This window comes from Larimichthys crocea, chromosome VIII (genome assembly GCF_000972845.2).
Source record: "Larimichthys crocea isolate SSNF chromosome VIII, L_crocea_2.0, whole genome shotgun sequence".
In the NCBI taxonomy this organism is placed as follows: Eukaryota; Metazoa; Chordata; class Actinopteri; family Sciaenidae; genus Larimichthys; species Larimichthys crocea.
This window is the reverse complement of record NC_040018.1, coordinates 3,518,332-3,540,273: the sequence shown is the minus strand read 5'-3', so window position 1 is coordinate 3,540,273 and position 21,942 is coordinate 3,518,332. Positions and strand designations below refer to the sequence as shown.

The window sequence follows — 21,942 nt, the reverse complement described above, 5'->3', positions numbered from 1 at the left end:
CCACCACTGCCTTGAGTTAACTTTTATTCTTGTGAATCTGTAAAGCACTTACTTGAAATGTGCTGTATAGATTAAACAACCTAATATATAACTAAGCTGTCTGTGGATACATGTTTAGATACCAAACATATCATAAAACACTTATATAATTATAATAATACGTAAGGTTGCATCATATTTTCTTCTTCGTGAGGACACTGCTGCACAGAGCTACATTTAAATTAAGGGTTGGTTTTCTCCTCACATAATGAAATCCAGTTTTTTAAAAGTTATTACCTAAATGTTTCATTTAGGTAATAAAACTTTCATTACAGGTCGAGATATGCTCCTCAACTGAGTGTATATTCAGAGGTGATGAAACAAATGAAACAAATGGTCAATGAAAATGAAAATTAAGCCTTTTCTGCTCTCTTTAGGCTACATAATGGGTAAGCTGAGTTTCAACAGCTGTGTCTCAGGAACAGTTTGTTATTGGTTTCTGTTTTTACCAGAGGGAATCACAAATGATCATTTCTGTGACAATTAAAATGCACAAGACACGGCCGCTGGGTTCAGTAAATCCTACTCTTCTAAGTTCAACAGTCAAAATGATTTTCCAGGACCGAAGCAGCACCTGAAGGATAATAAAAATGGAGAAAAGGCCAGCAACACAGAAAAAAACAAACATATTTACCTGTTCTCTCGAGAGTAAGAAGCCTGAATTTAAGTCTTCACTTCCTCGATGGAAACAATAGTTCCTTGATGAAATGACACAGCAAGGCAGTAACATCCATTGTTATCAAAGATTGTGAAATCACTTCAAAACAAGGTCACAAATCTCTCAACTGTGCTGCTAAAAGTGCAAATATGACCGTAACAAAATAAAAATGAAATGTCTTTGAGGCCGAGAAGATTTAGACTAAACTAAACTATTCAGCTTCTTCTTTTAAGTGAGCCTGTATAACATTTAATGAACTTTGGCTAAAACGTAGTGCCATAGTAGCACAACTAGTGACGTGTCAAGAATCTGAACATTACACAGCTACACACCAAGTAACTGAATCAAGTACGAACTTTCATCTGTGAGATCAATAATGCTGTAACTTCTTTTAACAGTTGCATGGTCTCACTTAAAGTTCATATTTATCTGTCTGTCCTCACACCTGCACCCTCGGTAATTGTGCTGGTATGTTATATTGGTTTCTCAATGACACATAATTAATCGTTGACCACAAATAATTGTAACTTAACCAGTGTGAAAATCTTCCCTTGGATCAGGTAATACTTTGATCAGTATGTTGAAGATCACAGTACAGGTGTAAATGAATGTAGCTGCTTCAGTTTCAGGGTGTTCTGCTGGTTTACAGGGACACTTGATAAAACAGAGCCACTGTTCACGTTGTCAGAAATGTGTGTGCCTCTTTTTAAACCACTTGTGGTGGCCAAAGCTTCACGGGGAGGTCGCAAGGCCTTCTTGATTTTAAGGTGTGCAAGAAAAGAATATACGGTAGGCATGTATCTCAAAATGTCATTAGTTTTTGTAAAAACTACATTAAATTGTTATTTTTAAAGTTTCGATCATTATTTAGGTATAAAGTCTGTGAAGGTCATCTGTCTTAGAGAAGAGTTCAATCCGTTAAGACGTTTCACTTCTCATCATTTCTTAATATAAACTTGAAAATATCCCACAGGAAAAGGGCACGGTAAAGACCTGAACACAAGCTATATTCACAGAGCTTTTACTGTCTGCTAAACAGCCTTGTCCTGCAAGGGCTTATAAAACAATGGACAAGCATCAGCGAGAATAAAACAATGAATCTGTCAAAAAAAGAAGCCTATTATATTATATTATTGTTAGAAAACATAATAGAGTTGAGAGAATTGTATAAAAAAGTGACTATCAACTCATCTCTGATGCAATATTCACATACTCACTGCTTAATATTCATCCAAATCTGCTCATTTGACATAAACTTCCTGCAGTTATTGTGTTTAATATTTAGGTTAGTTGTAAAGTTTATCAGTTGTTTTTGTTCTGTCACTTAGGGGTCTTCAGTTTCCTCAATGACAGGTTGAAAGGATGGGAACCACTGCTCTGCAGTACTTTGACATAACAATGATAAATTGAGTGTTAGGCCCCGACAATGTAGAAAAATACATTTCACATCTCGACAATAATAAAGACAAAAGACTGATTTTATGTTCTTGCTTGGTTGCTATTGAGCAAACACTTTAGAGACAGGAGGTGGGGGGGTGTAACAATAGATTTCAAGAATAGAATGGCATTTGTCCACTATACTGTACATATGAATTGTACTGTACATTACAATTGTTGTATGGCTGTTAAGCAGTGAATGCAGGGATTTTATACACATCCGACATTCTTTACAGAGCTGGGATCTCCTTGGCTGGAATACACACCAGCTGAACTTGGTCCCTTTGATGGCGGTATTTCCCTTGTGAGAGGGAAAAAAAATAAAGCAGCACAAACTTAAAAAAAAAAACACATGAAGTGGTATTCTCTTTCTCACACATACATACACTCACACATAAACACACACACACATCCACTGCCCAAATCTGTACAGTCCAAGATACTCAAAAAAAAAAGAAAAGAAAAAAAAAAGATAAATATTTGACTTCAACTACCCAGCAGAGGCTGGTGTTCCGGCTTTGTACAGTATTTATACCTGTATATTATATGCTATAAAGAATTTTCTGTAACATTAAAATTTATTAAATAAAGGGAAAAATAAATTTGTAATAACAGAGCAACAACTGCTTACACTGATTGTTATGAACTGTAAACTCATAAAGCAGCTAATAATTGTGAGCTTTAAGTTCACCGTAACATCTGTGACGCCTCATGTTGCCTGATTTTTTTTCTTTTTTACTGTAGTACACTGATTCAGCTTTCCAGCTCTGTAACATTCCCTGATACTAAGTGGTCTTACGCATATTCCAACATTCCCTTTTCTCTGTCCTCCTGCTCAGTGCGTCTCCTCTTGGCGCTGAGTAAAGATCTGCCAAGGCACTGTGAGAGCATGGGTGGCAGTTTAGTCCACAGAAGAGAGGACTCCTTCCACTGAGTTCTGTCCCTCTGCCAAACATTACCCCCTCCTGGGGGTGGAAACACTGTACAGGGCACTTGGGGACACTTCTTTGCAGACTTAAAGAAAGGCTAAGCAAGAGTGCTTTTGAGAAGTGGAGACCAGTCGACGTTGCATTGACTCCCGTTGAGAATGTACAGTATATGCCTGCCAGGGAGCTGAATAGGGAGTGCTTTGGTGTCCCAGTGTCCTTCATACCATGAATTCATTACTGCCATACAATACCAGCTGCTGTGGTATGTCTGGAGGGTCCCTGCCATGGCCGTCGCCTTCTCTGGAGTGCCTCAAGGTTGAATGCTTGGCCCCCTTAAGTTTCTGTTTGCCCCTCTCTGGATTGAAGGTGCCTCGACTTGTAAACTGGGGCCTTTCGTCATAAGCGCCCTCCAGATCTCCTGTCGGGCTACTGTTGATGCTGTCTGATCGGGATGCTTGAGATGTATTCGGAGACTGGGCCTGGGTCGGACCTAAACCTACCGAGGGAGACTTGCCATGGAAACGAAATCGCCGGGTAGTCGCAGTAGAGGAAGAGGATGATGGGTGGAAGTGTGATGAGGAGGAGTAGGAGGAAACGCTGGAGCAAGAGTCGACAGAGTCTAGGGAGTCGGGTTGCCGACGGAGAGCGTGGCGTCGCGGGCTCTTCCCGTCAGATCTCCGAGGCCAGGGGGAAGTCACCACTGGACCTCTCTCTGCAAGAGAAGAGTTGACTTTTTTTTGCTTTTTTCTTTATTTAATTAATCAATTATGCATAAATAATTGTACATGTTAGAATTTCCTGCATGTTGACATACCAGAGAAGTCAGAAATGGTTCCCTCAGAGTCCACATTAAGGTTTTCAGAGCTGTCTGCAGTACCGATAGAGGCTTCTGACTCCAGGGTCTCATCATCTGATGCTCGTGGCTCCAGAGTCAGCATCTCAAAAGTCAACTCCTCTCTGCAGAGCCAAACATAGCACCCATGATGAGACACAGCTAACAGTAATAATACATGCATAGTAATGTTCTTTTTGTAAATTCAGATCACTTCAAGTCATTTTAAGACACATTATCAAAACATTTTAAGCACGTTTAAGCTTGTTTACTTCTCTTTCTGCAGGCTTTCGATTTGCTCCGTCAGCACTCTCTCTTCCTGCTGCATGGCCGCCTGCTGATGCTCCGAGATTTCGGAAAACGAGTCTGCTCCCTCTTCATCTTCACCACTTTCTTCTATCACAACGTCAGCCACAGACGGCAGCCGTGGGCTGACTGGAGGCGAGGGCGCGTGGTAGCTTAGTCGCTGTACACGGCCTTTTCCCTAAGGAGACAAAAGGCAGACGTTGTCTTACCACTCATGTGAATATTACATTTGGCGCTCCATAAAAAACGACACAAAATGAAAACAGTCATACAGAACATTTCAGCACTTTTAACAAGGACCTACTCACACGTACATGCAGTCACAGAACCACATGAAATCGACTGATCGAACAGCACAATGATACACAACTTTACCTTTTTAGCTGCATTTGGCTGCTTAGGGCAAAAGCGAGAAGCAAAGAGGGATTATTAATGCCAGGATCATAAATGTGCAGTATGAAGGTCTGCTTTCTTCTGAGTGGCAGATGCTGTACACGTTTTTATGATTTCTCACTTGAAGTGAAGCCAATAGTAATAATATCACTGCTGTGTGATATTATGGTACTTTCTAGGGAAATGTAGCATCATTTAAATCTAATTAGAAGCATCTGCATGTCCTTACTTTCATCCACAAGAGACAGATATAGTAGATACAGTTATAAAATAAAAAAAAACTGAAGACTGAATGAGGTGAAGACTCATGCTTTAAAGGATGAAGACGACGGGATGTTAATATTTGAAGAGATGCAGTGATCGGTAACCACAACAACATCACCACTAGATGATGGTTTTGGCGGGTGCAAGCCATGGTTTGTGTGTATATATACATACCATAGTGCGCACTATGCTCATAAATCTAACAGCTATTAGTACGGGTTTCTGGGTAAAGGAAAGGACAGGTTAGGAGAGGAGAAACACAGCTTAGAAAGGGAGGAAATCAGGGAGCACTGAAGGAGTTTTTTTTAGGATGGCTCAGTTAGATTTAGCAATGACTCAGTGTAAATACGTGATTCATCTGATAACAGTGGGATTAGTCACGTTATTGGAACTTACCATTGACCGTCGAATGAGGGTCAGTCTACACTTGGCCTTATTCTCAGCAAACTCCAGGCTACTGATGTCCTTTAGTCGCACTTTGTACTTATTCATCTGTTCACAAATGATAAGTTCTACACACCTACAGAGGGACGGCAAGACACAAAACAACATCAGAAGGACTGAAGATACTTAAAATGAATCATATAAATCAAAGCAAGTTTTATTTATACAGTACAGTCCTCATAATATCCAATTTTCTGCATTTTTTATGACCACATGCGATTCATTTTATCAACCATTAATGGGGAAATCTGCAGCAAAGCAAACCAAATTAAACTAATCACTAACCAATTTATTTATATAATAAATAATATTATCATAAAGTTAGTTATGTTAGTCAGTTTTTAAACACAATGACACAAATCTGCTCTGCTACAATGCGAAGCTGGCTGTGGTTTTGGTTGACGTGTCCAAATTGTACTTTCACTGTCTGCATAAATCTTGCTAAATTGGACCTTGTTAGCCTTAAAAAAGGTTCGGTAAATTATTCCCCACATGTGACAGATTCATTTAACTTCTAACTAACTAACTGAAATGCCTCTATGCCCTCTATCGGGGGGCTGGCTCAACACTTTGTAAATCACTGACTTAGGCAAAGGCACTGAATTTATTATGATGTATATTCTTACGCTGTCGTCTTGCCGATGTCCTGGACACTCTGCAGCGGGTCGATGGTGTCGGGACAACGCAGGATACAAGGAGCAAAAACTATAGCCAAGGCGTTAGCGGACATACGGTTTGTGTCCTCTTGCAGGGCGATCCTGAAAGCATAAATTCAGTTTTTAGAACCAATAATCAGGAAGGAAATTAAGCTATTTCATGCATTTATCCTACACTAAGATTACCTGACAAGATGAAATATGAGGCGTTCCAGAGTGTTTAGGTGAGTTCTGCTTAGCTGGTCAATAACTGAATACACCCCTCTGATCGTTTCCTTTTTATCCTGCAAACCTGGGGAGGCATTTCCACAAGACAAATCACCACTTACTGTTACAGCAAACAAATATATCTTCTGACGTTCACGATTATAAATTGTCAGTGTGTGAAGCACTTGAAAACTCAGTGGAGCTGGATAAAAGATGTTGACTGCTTACCCATGGCACGTATAAACTCCTCGTACAGCTCAAAAGTCATCAGAGGATTAGGCAGATCTCTCAGCCACTGCTTGAAAACACTGGCAATAACATGGATGTTGTAGTCGTCCAGATTCACACTGTCCACGTCTGTACGGTTACAAGAATGCAGACACTTAGTAATCACATTTAATCACTTAAAAGCCAGCTGGCACCCTGTTAGCTATAGCTAAAAGTCACCTGTGTCCAGTCCCTGCTTGAGTTCCTTAATCTTGTTGGTGGATCCAGATTTTCTGTATATTCCTTCAGTATAGAGGCCGTGCATCTCAATGTAGTTAATGAGCTTCTCCACAACCAGGGGCACCGTCCTTTCGTCATTAGTCAGACGAGAAACCTCCACTCCAAACTGTCTGGAGGAAAGCTCCGGATCAAACTGTTCACAGACACAAACACAGTGTACTCTGGTAAACACAGACAAGTTGTGTGTACAGATGTAGACACATGCATAAGGCAATAATGTGCTTTTTCTTGCTTGTTTTAAATCCTTTTCATGCTTTTCCTTGTCTGTAAAGCACTCTGGGTATCGAATATTCTCCATAAAACTCTTACAAACATTGGCAACGTTCCCAAAAAATGTAATAAAGTATCTTCACCAAGTCATCTTTTAAGAATTATACGACACTTACGCTGTGTTAGGTGGCAAAAGTAACACTTAGCCTACTGTACCCAAAACCACAGTAACACAATTAATGTCATGGGACATTATTGTGCGGGACCACACACACAATATGGCTGACTCACCTTCTTGCTGCATTTGGTGGTCGTCTTCTGGCAGCACTTTCTGTGGCAGGCATACCGGCACACTGGACAAACACAACCAGAGAAATCAAACAGGTCACTTCCATTATCCACAGAAAGGCAGTGCCTCCTCATTATTCAGCACAAAAAACACACAAAAAAAAACAAAAAAAAACAAATGTTATAGAGACAGAAGCAGCATTGGCTGGCATGAAGAAAACATCCTGTGCGAATAAAGGACAAACTGTGTGAGGGAGAAATCTCTGGAGAGACGGAGCCGCAGACCCCATGAGTCCAGTTGAAAACAATCTGATTAAGGCTGAGGGAGGGTGGGGCTCGCTGGACACCAGACTGAACACAGCAGAGGCATGGTGTGTGTGTGTGTGTAATGTGTGCGACACATTCGACTGACCCACATTTATATTTTTGCGACCTACACTTAATTTCATTACCAATTAATATGCTGATTATTTTGTCAGTTAATTAATTGATCATATAAAATGTAATTCTTCACATTTAAGGAAGTAAAACCAGCAAATATGACTCTGCTTAAAGTGTAACTAAACTCTCACACCAATGCATATGTACATTTAGTAGTGTTGATGACTGATTCGGGTCAAAATCTGCACATATTAAGTATTTAGATTCTACATATTGTGCTATGGCGACCTCCCTCTGCAGTTTGAAACGTGGCTATTGCACTGTTGGCTCATTTTGGAGGCAGGTGATGCAGGGTAGCAGCTCCAGCGTCTGACAGTGGCTACTACTGGCTGTTCTGGACTCAGAGAGGCAGAGCTAATGAGCTAACAACACGTTTACTACACAGAAACTTTTACAAACGGCCGTGAACATGCTTTGAGTCACTGTGAAAGCTCCAGTGTTTCCAGTGCAGACACCGAGAGCCTGACAGCAGATGCTTTGGTTAGCACAGGCTACCGGCAGCTACACTCCTGCTACACCCTGTCAATCAAAGTGGCCATGCTGTTACTTTAACTTTAAGCCTTTATATAATTTGAACAGGTGAGTTGTATATTAATTCACCCTCAGTACAGTTGTCATGAACAGAGAAATTAGCTATAGAGACCAAAAATTTTTTTGTACCAGACTGTAAACATGTTTATTTCTGCTGTGAAGTTGGACATTTGAACATGGGGACTTATGGAGACTGACTCATTCTGTAGCCAGCCTCAAGTGGACGTTTGAGGAACTGCAGTTTTTGACTTGAAGGATGCCTTTTGCTTACACACCATGTAGCCATGAGGCCACATCCCCTATAGTAACTGTCCTCTGTAGACCTCTGCTGCATTTTTTAAATTTGCTGGGAGAGGGCGCAAACTAAAACAATTACTTGACTGTTCAAATTGTTGTTTAATTTTCTGTCAATTGAATTATTTTGGCACAAGAAAAAAAATACTACTGTACTTCCAATGCCGTCCACCAGCGAAAAGGTTCAGAACAACACAATGTTTCTTAGATTCTGGATTTCTGCTCAATCCCTGCTGTGATATTTAACATGCACGCTCACATTTACAAACACAGGCACGATCCATCATCCAGATGAGTGACGAGCAGAATTCACAGTATGTGGGGATGCTGTACTGGGTGGATTTGAAGATGTGGCCGTTATGCTCCTCCACCTGCAGAGAACAGCAGAGCAAATGTTCATCACCTGCATACTTTCACATTTTTATGTATGTTTTATAGCATTTTTTATTCTCTTTCTTCTTATTATCATTCCAAAGAGCAAACAGAGGAGTAGAGGACAGGACTTACAATGTCGGTGTCCTTTTTCCTCCTCTTTTTGCGCTCAGGTTTGGGTACCTGCTGTAGTAAGGAAAACAACAGATATGTTTTAGTATTTATTAGATATATTAACTGTGTATATAAACATTATTAATAAATATTAACGTACGTATCTTGGAAACTAACAACTCAGAAGGCTGATTAAGCATTTCCAAAGCTGTACTGGGTTCACGGTTGTGATGAGAAACAATACAAACTGATTCTGGCACTTTCTTGTTTATTATGGGCAAAAAAACAGTGTGTTCAGCTATAAGCCATCTTTAGCGTAATCGAATCAGCAGTAATGGCCATTTATAAACAGGAGAGGTTCAAACGACAACCAGCAAATGTAGTATAATTGCATGATCTAACACTTCTGTGAATGAATCTTACATACGCGGCCTCTCCTAATAAAAAAGGTGTGACGACCAAAATGAAAAAACAAAACTGGCAAACAATGAGCCGTGTCACAAGCTGGAAAGGTAAATATGACTAGCCAAGCCTGGAAACACAGCAAGAAAAGGAGATATACAACCCAGAACATTCTACATGAAGAAATACACAACATAAAAACATATTTTAATACTGAGAAACCTTCATTAAAAGTTACTCTGTATTTCTTTAACTTAAGTAATCCCCTTGTACGTGCTTAAAACTGTACGCAATGCACTGATACTTAATCTAAAAATAAGAGCTCAAACTACCAAGATAAAATCTATAATGGAGTCAAATAAAATCAGTTTTTATGCTGCCCATTTCTTGCTATGTGTGTCCAGGCTCGGGCAAAAACCGTTTGAGCTCGTGACACAGCTCGTTGTTTGCTAGTTTTTTTTTTACAGTGTGGTGGTCACACCTTCTCTTTCTTTAGAAGAGGTCGCTTATGTTTTTGAAACATTAACTTTACCTCCACTTACTATCTATTTAGCACGTTTGAGCTCATAACTATCATGGATGTGTGCGTGCTACGGGCTATGTGTGAACATGACTACACATAAGGCTGATAATAAAACAAAATACATCAGGGAAATGTATTTGAAATGTTTTAAACCAGAGTAAACGTTACACATCCATATTTCTATCTGATCCACAGCACATAACGCACATATATTAGTTATTACATAAGTCCATAACTGTGTCCTGAGCAGTCAGGAGGCTGTTACGTGTCTTTACCTTGCTGAGCGTGCTGTCTAAAGGTTTGTACTCAGTCATGAACTCATCCAGGAAAACTTTAAAGGTGTTGACCCACACTGTGACAGGAGACTCTCTCCAGTCTCTCTGCTCCTGCCGCATGGTCTTTTCCAAGATGTGCTCGAACAGAGCGTAGAGGTCTTTGTAGCGGATGCTTTTCCCGTCGTCCATCTGTGGAGGAGGATGAGGGAGTATTCATCTCTCTACTTTGGGAGTAATGTTCTACTATAAACGATTTAAGATGTGCTGTGAGTCAGTTGCAACCTTCTAATCCTTTTGTTTGAAGATGGATATCACGTCTGAGACCACTTACCGCGAGCGCTGTGGAGTACGAGTTGAAGATGTTTAGACGGAACTCCTTCAAAGCCTTTTTAAACACGACATCCACCATGGTGTCCTTCTTACTGTCCTCTGTGTCCAAGTCGCTGATCTAAAACACGACAGCGCAATCATCTTAGTATAAATATGCACTACCTGTACCTGTAACAGTCATCTTGCATTCATCTCGTTTCATTTTTACCTTCTTCATCAGGAAGTCGTTCATGCTCCTGTAGTCGTTGGTGCAGGTGAGGATCTGTAACGCATCGTTCTGCCACTGAGCCGGCTCCAGTGCTACACTGCTGATCTTAACGCTGCGCCTTCGCTTCACCTTCGGTGACGGCCCCTTGTTTTCCTTTAAGTCGCTGAACCCTCGATCCAACGTCGGATCAGGACTGCAGGGAGGCGACATGTTTTCTTGACCTGCTGTGAAGACGAGTATTCCACTCAGTGACGCTTCAATGGGAATAATTATCAAAGATAAAAAACAACAAACAGCATTTCAGCCCTATTTCAGAGCTTTATAACACACCCTCTCCCAGCAATGGCCCGGTGTCTCCATAGTCTCCATCCATGGAGTCACCCCCGCAGATCAGCTTTTCTCTGGACGTCTTCTTGTCTCCATACTTGGTCTTCCCCCAGAAACGCATCTTACGAACCCTGTTCAAACAAATTCTGTGATTACTGATGAAAATTGCGATCAAAACATTTACAGCTTTAACTCCTGAGCAATTTGAGAGACAAAAGAACAATGTTTAGGTCAGACGAACCTTCCGTCTTGTGTGTTCTTGCGCATTGACTCCACTTTGACCAAATCTCCTGACGACATGGCTTTTTGTATCTTCTTTTGCTCTTCAAGGCTTGCAGGCTGAAACAACATCAGGTTGGACTGCATGTTAAACACATGAAAACTGAAGAAAGGCATCTCTGATATGAATTTCCATGTGAAGTATGCTATGAGCTGTGTACAAGTTCAAGCCACTAGATGGCAGCATTGCATCTCTGGAGCTTCACCAGCTACAATGTACATTTAGTAATCCTCTTTATAGTAATCATAATATCAAAAAGCAATAACACATAATACTTTAAAAAATGTTACACTCTTAAACAAAGAGCAAATTCCCAGGAAGAGAACCATTAAAAGACAGCAGGAGTTTGTTAAGTGATGAATAAAGTCAACAGTGACTTGTTCATCCTATTTCAAAGAATCCCAAAGTTTGGTTTGTGACTAGTGCTACGTGCTAAGAGAGGAGAAACAACCAAGTGACATGCAAATACTGCTACTCGACCAGGAAGTATAAACGAAGGAGAGAAGTCACTGTTACAACCGTGAGAGAAAGAGAAGCCAAATTATGTTAGAGAAGCAACTACGTTAAAAGTTTGAAGGGAAAACACATTTCAAAAATTGTCCTGCATCTGTCACAATGCATAAAAGTCAAATTACGATGATTTGATTGTCAAACCAATAAAATATTAGATTTATGGTTGTTTGACAACCTTGAACTCTTGGTAAAGTGTAAAATAAAGTAGTATATTTTGAAAGGATGGTGCTTGACGAGTATTTCAAATCGTCTTTGCCTTGAAACACTTTTTGAAATGTCTTCCGCACTTTTAGAAAGTTGTACATTTTTTAGGAAACCAGAAGTTTGTTGAAGCTCAGTTTGAGTCAGAGGTGTGACGCAGATCTGCGCTGTCTCTGCGTGAAGGGGGTTAGCGATGTCAAAGAGACGAAGCCACGTTTCAAGAACGCAGAGAGTTTTCGCCACTGTTGGCTTGGTCTGGCGCCTGTTACCATGTCTGAGTCACTGAAACAGGACTCTCCTAAGCCCGCCTCTGTGGAACTCTGTTTGACGAGGGGCAGAGTGAAATGACGGGGGCTGAGGGAGGTGAGGGGGCTGTCGCCGTCAAAGTCATCCTCATCTGAATCGCCCCCAACTGAGAGGACGGGGGCGCGGGTGAGGAAGTCGGAGCGGGTCCGTGCCATTCTGGCTTTCTTTTTTTGGCCCGCTCTGCCGACCTGGAGTTTACCAGAAGTGATAACAGCATGTTTAAATAAAAGGTGCCTTTAAATAACCTGTAGAAGAGCTTCAGTGCATTTTGTTCTTCATGTACAGTAGGTCAGATGTGTCATTTTTAGTGTAAGACTGGGAGATATCCTGCCAAGATTCATTAATGCATTCACAACACAAAAAGGCACTCCTGCAAACACATGCTATAAGTCTATTTTCTAAAAGAAAGGAGACTTTGCTTACATCCCGCACTTTTGTTCCTTTGGCAGGTTTGGAGGCGGGCGTGGGTCCTTCTCTGGGAACGGCTTCAGGTGTTTCTTTAGTGACAACATCACCGTCAAACCTGATGGACAAAAATAAGAAAACATTTATTATATAATTTAAAGTAATGAAGCCAAATAAAGAATTCATCAAGTGAATGGAATTCATTTCATTTTTCGTTTCAATGGAATTGAAATTTCATTTCCAACAAATGAAATTAAATGTCTTTGGATTGTGGGAGGAAGCCGAGGTACCTGGAGAGAACTCATGCAAACGTGAACATGTCCACACAGAAACTGTGCTAACATGCATGAATAATTTTAGTCATTCATTTTATTTAAAATGGAAACTTGATTCATCGTCCTCATGAACATAAATCTATCTACGTTTATTTTCATTTATCCAGCTACTTTGTTTCTTGAAAGTTGTTGAAAAAAAAAAAACGTTAAACATACACGGTGGAAGCAATCAAACATCAATGTATTCCTTCATTACTCACTTGGTAAATGTCACTTTGTCTGTCGGAGAGAAAAAGATGTTGCCTGGCTTATCCGTCATACTAACTGTGGTGACTGGATTACTTGGCGGCTTCTTGGCAGCTGTTCTCCCTCTGGTTCCTCCTCCATCTTTGGACTCCAGTGTGAGTTTGGGTGCCCAGCCGTCAGCGACAGGCCTGCGTCTTTCTCTGGGAGCAGAAGCAGGTGGTGGAGGCAGCTGGGGATGAGGGGCACGGACCTTGAGCTTTTCACCCGGGTGAGATGGCACTGATGGGGCGTTGGAGTCTGACCGTGCCCTGGCATGAGGAGCTAGCCCTGCTGTTTTCTCGATCAGCAGTGAACTGGGTCTGATGGGCTTGACGGAGTTTGCAGTTTCGCCAGTGCCCTGTCGACTCTGCTGTATTTTGTGCAGAGCTTCTCCTCTTTGCTTCTCGAACATATCTCTCTCGTACTGAGCGAAGAAATGGCGCTGCCGCTCCAACGCTTCCTTCTGTTGTCTGATCTGCTCCATCATCTCCTTTTCGTTCTGCTGCTGCTGATTACGCTGCCTCACCTCTTTCTCCTCGTTCAGTCGCACCAGCTTCTCTATGACAGTCTGGTCAGCCTGAGGGACAGAGTTAGAAACGGGGACGGGACTTTGAGGCACAGGAGCTGGGTCTGGTTTGTGTGGCGATGGTGTCAACTCCCCTGTCTGGGCTGCAGAATCTCGAACCTCTACAGGGGGACGGACAGTTTCACTCAGCTCTTCGCTTAGTGGCGTTTCTTTCTGCATACTGATGACCACCACCACCGGTCGACGCGCTGACTCCCGCCTTTCTTTCAGGGGCTTGAAAACGGTGGTGGTGGTTGTAGAGACAGCTGCCTCTGTGTTTTGTTGAGGTTCTTCTGCAGGACGATGGGAGATGACTGTGCTGCCCTCACTAGCAGGGACGTAAAAAGTAGGGAGGTAGTTCTCGATTTTGGGCGGATGTGTGGGGGCAGACGGGGCTGCAAGATCCATTTTGGTCTGGCCCTGGCCGCCTGGGTGGGCAACAGCATCAGAAACATCTGTCCTATGCGGTTCAACTGGCTTTGGGCTTGTTGAAACAACCTCGACATCAGGCTCAGCTACTGGAGGAAGAGGGGAGCAGGGGTCCTCACTGTCTGTCATCTCTTCTATAGCCTTGGGTGCTTCCTCATCCAAGCTAAGAAGCTCAAAGCTGCCTTTGGAGCTCTGGCTGTCCGGCGTGCCTTGCGGTGAACGAAGAGGCGGGGTAGAAGGGGGCACCAGTTCGACGGACCAACGCCGTTCCTCAGATGGGGACGAGGCTCCTCCGCTGGTTGCTCTAACCTTGAGGAGCTCCAGGCTGAACTTGGCCTGCTCCAGCTCTCTCATCCGGCGACTCTCTCTCTTGGCTCGAGTGGTTTTCTGGCTGGGCTCGTCTACAGTTCTGGACCTCTCTCGCACCACCACAGTGGATGGCAGGATTGGGGCCGGTGCTTCAGTCTGTGCTCGAAGTCTCTCTTTTGTCCTGGCATGCTCTCCTTCCTCCCTAACTGCACCCTCATAGCTGCTGATGATCTGTAGGCTCCTTTCTCGTTGCTCGTAGGAACGATCCTCCCACGTGCTGAGGTCCAACCCCATGATTCTCTCGGGCGGCTCCTCCTCGTCTTCTGGCGAGAGACTCACCTGGCCATTCTGTAGCTGGAGCAGCTTCTCCTGCTGCTCCTTCTCCTCCCTCAGTTTCTGTTCTCTCAGGTCTTTTAAGCTGTCAATCAAGAAAGCACGGTTACAACTTAAGCTGAGTTGAACTCGTACTATCACGATCAATTTTAAACAACTAAAGTTACAAATAACAAATCAGTACTACCTCAAGTGTTCCCAAACTTAGAGTCTGATTTAGTTCTTGCTCTCAGCAGCTCAGCTGATCGTAGAGCTGCTTTGGGTTGGCTTGCTTGCGTAATGGCATGCTCTTACCAAGCCTGGCCTATAAGCACACTGAACAATGGCCAAATACACTGCAGGAGCTGTGTGCAAAGATTAATCTGGTTTTTCACCAGATTGAGCAAAAAAATCATGCACCTACCCGTAGAAGTAATTTACAGAATACTGTTTACTTTTGTTAGTTTAGAGAATAAAGAGCTGCCTCAGAATGAGGTAAAAGATGTTTTACAGTGTGACTTACCTTTGTCTGGCGAGGTAGCCTCTGCTAATTGCCTGTAGTTGTATCACAGCCGCATACAGACGCAGGTAGGCTTCTCTGGCTTGATGACAGCGCCAGGCCGTCTGAATAACCAAAGCTGCCGTGCAGCGCCGGTACAGCCATGACCTCCATGCCCTCTGCAGCACCAGAGCAGCTTCCCTCCACAGCCTGAACCTCTGACGCTCCCTGTACCCTCGCCAGTGTGTCTGCAGACACAAAGCTGCCCCCTCCTGGACAGCAGGGTCATAATCCTCCTCCTCCTCAATGGGCCGGTACAAACGCCACCATTTCTGTGAGGAGATGATGATATTTTATTTCCATGTTACAGTGATTTTTTCTTCCATGTTCACTGAGTACAACAACTCCAATAAAAGTACTGCACTGTGTGAGGACTTACCCAACATTTTAGGCACAGATTATATTTTAAATGCACGACTACATATTATGTGATGAGTGATGCAATGAACTCATTCCTAAAACATGACATGAGACAAACTTTTTCACCTATGCACAACAAAATCTCGGGCAAGAGGTGGGATACACCCTGGACAAGTCACTAGTTCATCACAAAGCTGACACATTGAGACCATTCACGCTCACATTCACACCTACGGGCAATTTAGAGTCACCAACTGAAGACCATCTTCCAAAAAACACAAACAATAAAAAGTTATTTTATGATGGATTTTTCCAGAGAAACAAACTGTGGTCTTGTTTATGTCCAGTGATCACAAGGTTCTTCTCTCATGTCAAACTCGGAAACAAAAGACAGATATGAAGTAGTTGGAGACAAAGGGCTGTGATAATGAAAAGCTCTGTACTGTACCTGAATGCAGATCGCTGCTTCTCTCATCCTGACAAACTGTTGCCTCTCCAGCCGGGCTCTGAATCGCCGCTGCAGCGTGACGATACGTCTGAGAACTTCCCCGTGGAGTAAGGCCTGCAGGCGCTGGCGCTCAGCCTCCCGCAAAAACACCTGAGGGGAGGGACCAGGATGGAGTCAGCGCTGTGTAACACACATACTTAATGAAGAACGGGGGTTTTCTGGCCCGTGATTCACACACACACACAGTCTGAAATCTCTGGACGAATGCACGGTCCCAAGTATGTTAGGTATGATCCTCTAATTATATAGACAGCATCCCAAAGGCATGGAGCCTTCATCATGCCTCATTCATACTGTGGACTGACCAAATATGGGGCACAGTCTTCATTACAGAGGGAGGATGCTTTCAGGTAATATGAGGTGATCCCCAACACGATCCTTTCCCCATGTCTGTGACTATTTATAGTTCAACAGTTTCAAAAGCTAAACGAGTTGGAGTAATTTAAAAAACGGCACATTATTATGAGTAAATACATTTTTAGACATTCAGGATGATGAGCATTAATATTTTCTTTCAGCAGTGTCACCAAACAATGACATCTTATAGGAAAATCACTAAACTACTGTTTTGACCTAACTTTTCATTTCACATCTGGATTACTCACTGAGAAGTTATTTAACCCTGGAGCGTCTGTAAAAACTCTTTCTACAACCTCAATTACAAAAAAGTTGGGACGCTGTGTGTGTCACTGCCAAGCGGCAACCTCTGTGGCTGAAGCCAATGCAGAAATGTCAAAACTGCAGTTCCTCAAACGTCCACTTGAGGCTGGCTACAGAACGAGTCAGTCTCCATAAGTCCCCATGTTCAAATGTCCAACTTCAGAGCAGAAATAAACATGTTTACAGCCTGGTACAAAAAACTGTTTTGGTCTCTATAGCTAATTTTCCCGTTCCCTGTGAATTTTTATAGAACTCACCTGTTCGAATTATATTAATGCTTAAAGTTATGCATAAATAACAGCGTGGCTGCTTTGATTGACAGGTGGGTGCTGTTACAGATGGTTTACTACAAACATGGCAGTGACCAGAGACAGAGATTTTGAGTTTCACAGCGCTGTCCATTCTTTATACCATCAGTGGTCACTACAATATGTGTAAAACATAAATAAAAACACTAAACATTAAACATATTTTCTTTGTACTGCGTTCAATTGAACATACTGTAAACAGAAAAGGGTTTGCAAATCATCGCATTCTGGTTTCATTTATGTTTCACACAGGGTCCCACGGTTGTATATCATATGTTTTATATTTTCAACTTGTTCCAAAACTTTTCTAAAGCTGGATCAAACGTAGACTGTGTGAAATATTCAAAACCAGACACCAGTTTTTGTTTATGGCTGCACCACTAGATCACATGAAATATTCTGAATATATTATTTCTCAGTTTAAACACTGTTAACTGTCACTCTGTGTGGAAACTTTGGTACTGATGGAAACTTTGGGATCATCAATAAAACCTAAACAGTTCCGAGAGCTGTGTAACAGATATTATTTACACTTTTGGACAGCGGAGGTGGCTGATTCAGACAGAGCTAACATTAAAAACAGATATCACACCGTGTTTCACTGTATATGTTTATCGTCCGGTTTAAAGGAACAAAGAAGAAAGTAGAGGAGAGGGTAAATACCATCGTTTTTCCCACTTGGTACCCATCTGGTTCGTGGTCGAGCTGGTCCAGACACTGCTGGATGCCCTCTTTGGTGGCACTGGTGCCCTCTGGGAGCAGCACACTGAAGTGATGGACAAAATCCTATGGAGACACCAAAGAGAGTGTTAATTAGAAATATCTCTTCTGGATTTTATATGCACAAGATTCATGTTTTTAACAACAGTGCAGGATGAACTGGATTGGGGTCTTGGATGGAAACGCCGCGGCCTTGAATTTGTCTCCTGTAGCATCTCTTGAGCAGAAACAAGCTGTCACGGCACATGTGGTTTCAGGTAAAAGTCCATGCTGTCCATATTTGCAGGGGTTCAAACATTCATGGCATAAATATGCTGAACTCCCACTCTTCAAACTGAGGCCCATTGTCTGAATTCAATACACTCTGCACCCTGGGCTGTGGGGGGTGGCGAGGGAAACAGATGCTGTGTTTATACAATTACAAGCATGGGGAGTGTTTCAGAGATCCGAGGACAATGGAGAGGCTCTGTTCTGAAGACTCGGGAAACAGAAGAGTCCTCCAAAGTGATACCATGCCCAAGATATTTCTCATTATTGCTGACCGCAACACTAAATATGTTTGGAGGAATTTTCTGGTAAATGATGATGTCTGATGCTAAAACGGTCTAAGTGAGATCATCAAAATAATTAGTGTTACGCACTCAGTTATGTTGATTTTATATAAAAGGTCAGTCCACTAATAGCTAAATAAATAGCACAATTTTAGATTAAATTCTTTTGTGTCAGTGGAGGAAAAAGTAAAAGTACCAACACAAAACAAAATACTCCATAACAGGTAAATACAGGTAATACATGCAAAAATCTACTACATGCAAAAATCTAATACATGCAAAAATCTACTACATATACTTATATACTTCAAATTAAAAATACTCTCTGTGACTGATATATAACATCATTATACTGTTCATGATCATGATAGTGTGTGAGCTTTGTTGTGTTTCACTACCACTCGGGTCTGGGGCTGTGGTTCAGAGCGGGTCAGCGGGACACCCCGGTGTCCTCGGGGAGCAAAAAACTGAACCCTGAACTGAATCCTGACAACTGTGTCATCAGTGTGTGTGTGATTAGCTCCCTTCTGATGAACTGCTGGCACCTTGCATTGTAGCCAATGCTCACAGTGTATGAATGAGTGTGATGAATAGAAAAAGAAAGAAAGTTGACTGCACAAATTCATATTTATTTTTACTCTTTTTAATCTTTGCTGTTTTGTGAAATATTGAATTTTTTTACCCTTTTGGGAGGAAATGAAACCATCTGAGGAGTTTAAAGGGCAAATATCTCTTTAGTGGAACTGCAAACAAATCACAGACATCTGTAAAGTTACAAGGAAACCTTTTGTAAGCTATCCCAAGCCAAGCAACATTTAATTTTTAAACAATGCTTTGTATTTTAACAGAAGATTATCATCTAAAATCTCAATCTTAAAAGTAACTATGAATCATAGTTGTCAGATAAATGTAATGCAAAAAACAGAAAGGGTATGAGACCATGGATACTTAAATGTGCAATACATGAGTACATGCAACAGTGAAGCTTTCTATACTAAGCTGAAAAAGAATTAAACTGTCCACAGTGAAATCTGTGGCTCATCATGACTTATTGCTTCTGGAAAGAGTCACTGCTGTTAAAATGACTCATTTTCAGTGCCACAAATGATTGATTGATAGTATTTGCGAGGCAGCAGGAGAAGAAACCTGAACTTTCTGCAGGGTTACAGTAGGTACGCCATGGTTTCATGGGAAAATATGTTGTGATTTGGTGAAGTGACTAGCACGGTGATTTAATCTTTGGCTAAAACCTCGACATGACATGACTGGCACGAATGAACGTTCAAAAACCACAAAATGGAAACTAAAGTAGGAACAAAACTGAAGTGGGAGCGAGCCACTCCCAAATGTTTTCAGTCCAAAGTCTCACTTCCAATCAGCATAAAACACAATCTGCTTTATTACTCATACAGTATTTCTCACAGGGTTGACATCACTCTCATAGGAGCCAGTGTGGTTAAGATGGCTGCCACCTCACGTACCACATAATTCCCTTGTGACGCAACATACAAAAGAACGGCGGCTCAGACAACATCGGCGATCACTGGCACCTAAATTCATGGAAACCTGGTTGTCATTTCAGGTCTCTTTGGCCCGCACAGAGGGAATGTTAATGTGATCTGCTATCGAGTGCTTCCTGGATAATACGATACTTGGCATTTATAGAAAAAGATTGAAATGTAGAGGATGAAGTGGGTCTGTTATAACACTCAAGAAACTGACATCACTTAAAGGAAAACTCCAACATTTTACACGTAAAGTTCGGTTTCCATGTCATGAAAACTGTTGTATGATGGAGGGGCTGTCATGTCTGATAAATAATTATCCGGCTGGGATCAGATACAACTATTTTTTTTTATTTTCTTTAGCTAAAAGCTGTGGAGATGAAAATGTGGGACTTCACCAAGCATGGAGAAGGTCTTTAAAAAATACGCTACAGTATTATTCATTATGAGAGGTGAAGAATCCAGAATTTTTTTTGGAGCTTGACGAAGATTAAAGACAGAAAATCCAAATATTATTCTGTCTGCTGCTGTCATTTTGCACTGTTTTCATACTTCTACCTAATTTATTAGTTATGGATACCACCAGTGGTGGAAAAAAGAAAAAAAATATGATTTAAAAATACTCGATAAAGTCATGCATTTAGTAAAAGTACAAATATATGTACCAGCAAAATGCACTGAGCATCAAAAGTATTTATAATGCAGTCTCTGTTATTTATTCATATATTTTATGACTAATATGTCAGTAGTTTTATGTTGAAGCTGGTTAACAGGGAGCTAATTCTAACTATTTACGTGTTATTAGGTGGCTCATATTTAAAAATATATATTTTTTATAGTCAGATCACACGTTTTGTTCGTAAATCTTCATCTGTACAACAAGTACAATATTTCCTTTTGAAATCTAGGGGAATAAAAATATACATGTGCATAAAATGAAAGTACTTTTAAGAACACACATTCATCTACAACCACCACAACCATGTTGGACACATTGTGGGGCAGCAAATGTAGACCACTCACATGCTGTTTTGGTTTTGTACTAGAATAGTTTTTGGGAGATGTTCATGTGGCTATGTTAAAATTATGCAGTGTTGTATTGGCTACTCAGATGATCAGTAGTTCGACTCCTTGAGCAAGATACTGAACCCCAAATTGGAAAATCAAATAAAATAAAGTGTTAAAAAAATGGAAGTACTACTAAGAACAAGTGATGTATCTCAAAATTGTACTTGCTTGAGTAAAAAGATGAAAAACACGCTCACGTGTGGGCTTGTATTTGTTCATCTTATTTGTTTCTTCTTTTGTTTTTACTGTATTAAATCTAAATTATATAAATGACAACTGGAATGAGATATTTTTTAATATACAGGGTGTAAACGTGTGTGTGTGTGTTTTACCTTGAAGCTATACTTGATGTTGTAGCCTGACTGTCGGATGCGCACAGTCTCCAGCATACCTGTGTAACGCAGCTGCCTCAGCACCAGGTTATCATTAAACCTTAAGGGCAGCTGAGGAAGAGAGAACGCCAGAGGGGGGTCGGAGAAAGAAAAGAAAGATGATCGAGGAGAATGACAGAAGAAGAAGTGACAGAGGTTACAGAGAGAAAAGAAGAAGAAGAAGAGAGAGGGGGGGTGGAGAAATGATGAACAGCTTCAGAAAAGTTCAAACTTCAAAGGAAATGAAAAAATGCTTTGAAAACTAAAACCAAAACAGTCACTGCACCTTCTCAGCATTGGAACGGATGCACTTGACAAAATAAGGCTCAGACTGACCCAGAGTCTCCATTAGCTTATTGAGAGAGGCCTGCAAGAACAAGAAGACAGATTTAACATGAAGGCACACACACAAGGCATAGGAAGTTGTCACAGTCAGGTGGTTTTGTATTGTACGATTAAAGTCTG

General features: G+C 41.5%; 1 protein-coding gene across 11 annotated transcripts in view; it reads right to left on the bottom strand.

Annotated features, from left to right (window-relative positions):
• Nucleotides 1–2,157: 2,157 nt before the first annotated feature.
• The window catches only part of myo9aa (myosin IXAa), a 113,628-nt gene continuing 93,843 nt past the window's right edge, over nucleotides 2,158–21,942 (bottom strand). For 5 of the 11 annotated variants that reach the window (XM_019275805.2, XM_019275807.2, XM_019275813.2 and 2 more), the window contains 26 exons: nucleotides 21,764–21,844; nucleotides 21,439–21,549; nucleotides 17,926–18,048; nucleotides 16,235–16,384; nucleotides 15,391–15,698; nucleotides 13,228–14,973; nucleotides 12,711–12,810; nucleotides 12,251–12,475; nucleotides 11,229–11,326; nucleotides 10,991–11,118; nucleotides 10,661–10,884; nucleotides 10,454–10,570; nucleotides 10,123–10,311; nucleotides 8,944–8,994; nucleotides 8,696–8,807; nucleotides 7,174–7,235; nucleotides 6,613–6,805; nucleotides 6,394–6,522; nucleotides 6,145–6,250; nucleotides 5,929–6,060; nucleotides 5,255–5,378; nucleotides 5,033–5,080; nucleotides 4,577–4,597; nucleotides 4,168–4,379; nucleotides 3,878–4,020; nucleotides 2,158–3,775 (listed from right to left, as the gene is read on the bottom strand). In XM_019275805.2, coding sequence (XP_019131350.2) covers nucleotides 3,282–3,775; nucleotides 3,878–4,020; nucleotides 4,168–4,379; nucleotides 4,577–4,597; nucleotides 5,033–5,080; nucleotides 5,255–5,378; nucleotides 5,929–6,060; nucleotides 6,145–6,250; nucleotides 6,394–6,522; nucleotides 6,613–6,805; nucleotides 7,174–7,235; nucleotides 8,696–8,807; nucleotides 8,944–8,994; nucleotides 10,123–10,311; nucleotides 10,454–10,570; nucleotides 10,661–10,884; nucleotides 10,991–11,118; nucleotides 11,229–11,326; nucleotides 12,251–12,475; nucleotides 12,711–12,810; nucleotides 13,228–14,973; nucleotides 15,391–15,698; nucleotides 16,235–16,384; nucleotides 17,926–18,048; nucleotides 21,439–21,549; nucleotides 21,764–21,844 — 5,427 coding nt within the window. In that variant the 3' untranslated portion in view covers nucleotides 2,158–3,281. The remainder of the gene's footprint in view (nucleotides 3,776–3,877; nucleotides 4,021–4,167; nucleotides 4,380–4,576; nucleotides 4,598–5,032; nucleotides 5,081–5,254; nucleotides 5,379–5,928; nucleotides 6,061–6,144; nucleotides 6,251–6,393; nucleotides 6,523–6,612; nucleotides 6,806–7,173; nucleotides 7,236–8,695; nucleotides 8,808–8,943; nucleotides 8,995–10,122; nucleotides 10,312–10,453; nucleotides 10,571–10,660; nucleotides 10,885–10,990; nucleotides 11,119–11,228; nucleotides 11,327–12,250; nucleotides 12,476–12,710; nucleotides 12,811–13,227; nucleotides 14,974–15,390; nucleotides 15,699–16,234; nucleotides 16,385–17,925; nucleotides 18,049–21,438; nucleotides 21,550–21,763; nucleotides 21,845–21,942) is intronic. The other 6 variants (XM_019275806.2, XM_019275808.2, XM_019275809.2 and 3 more) reach the window with 6 other exon arrangements.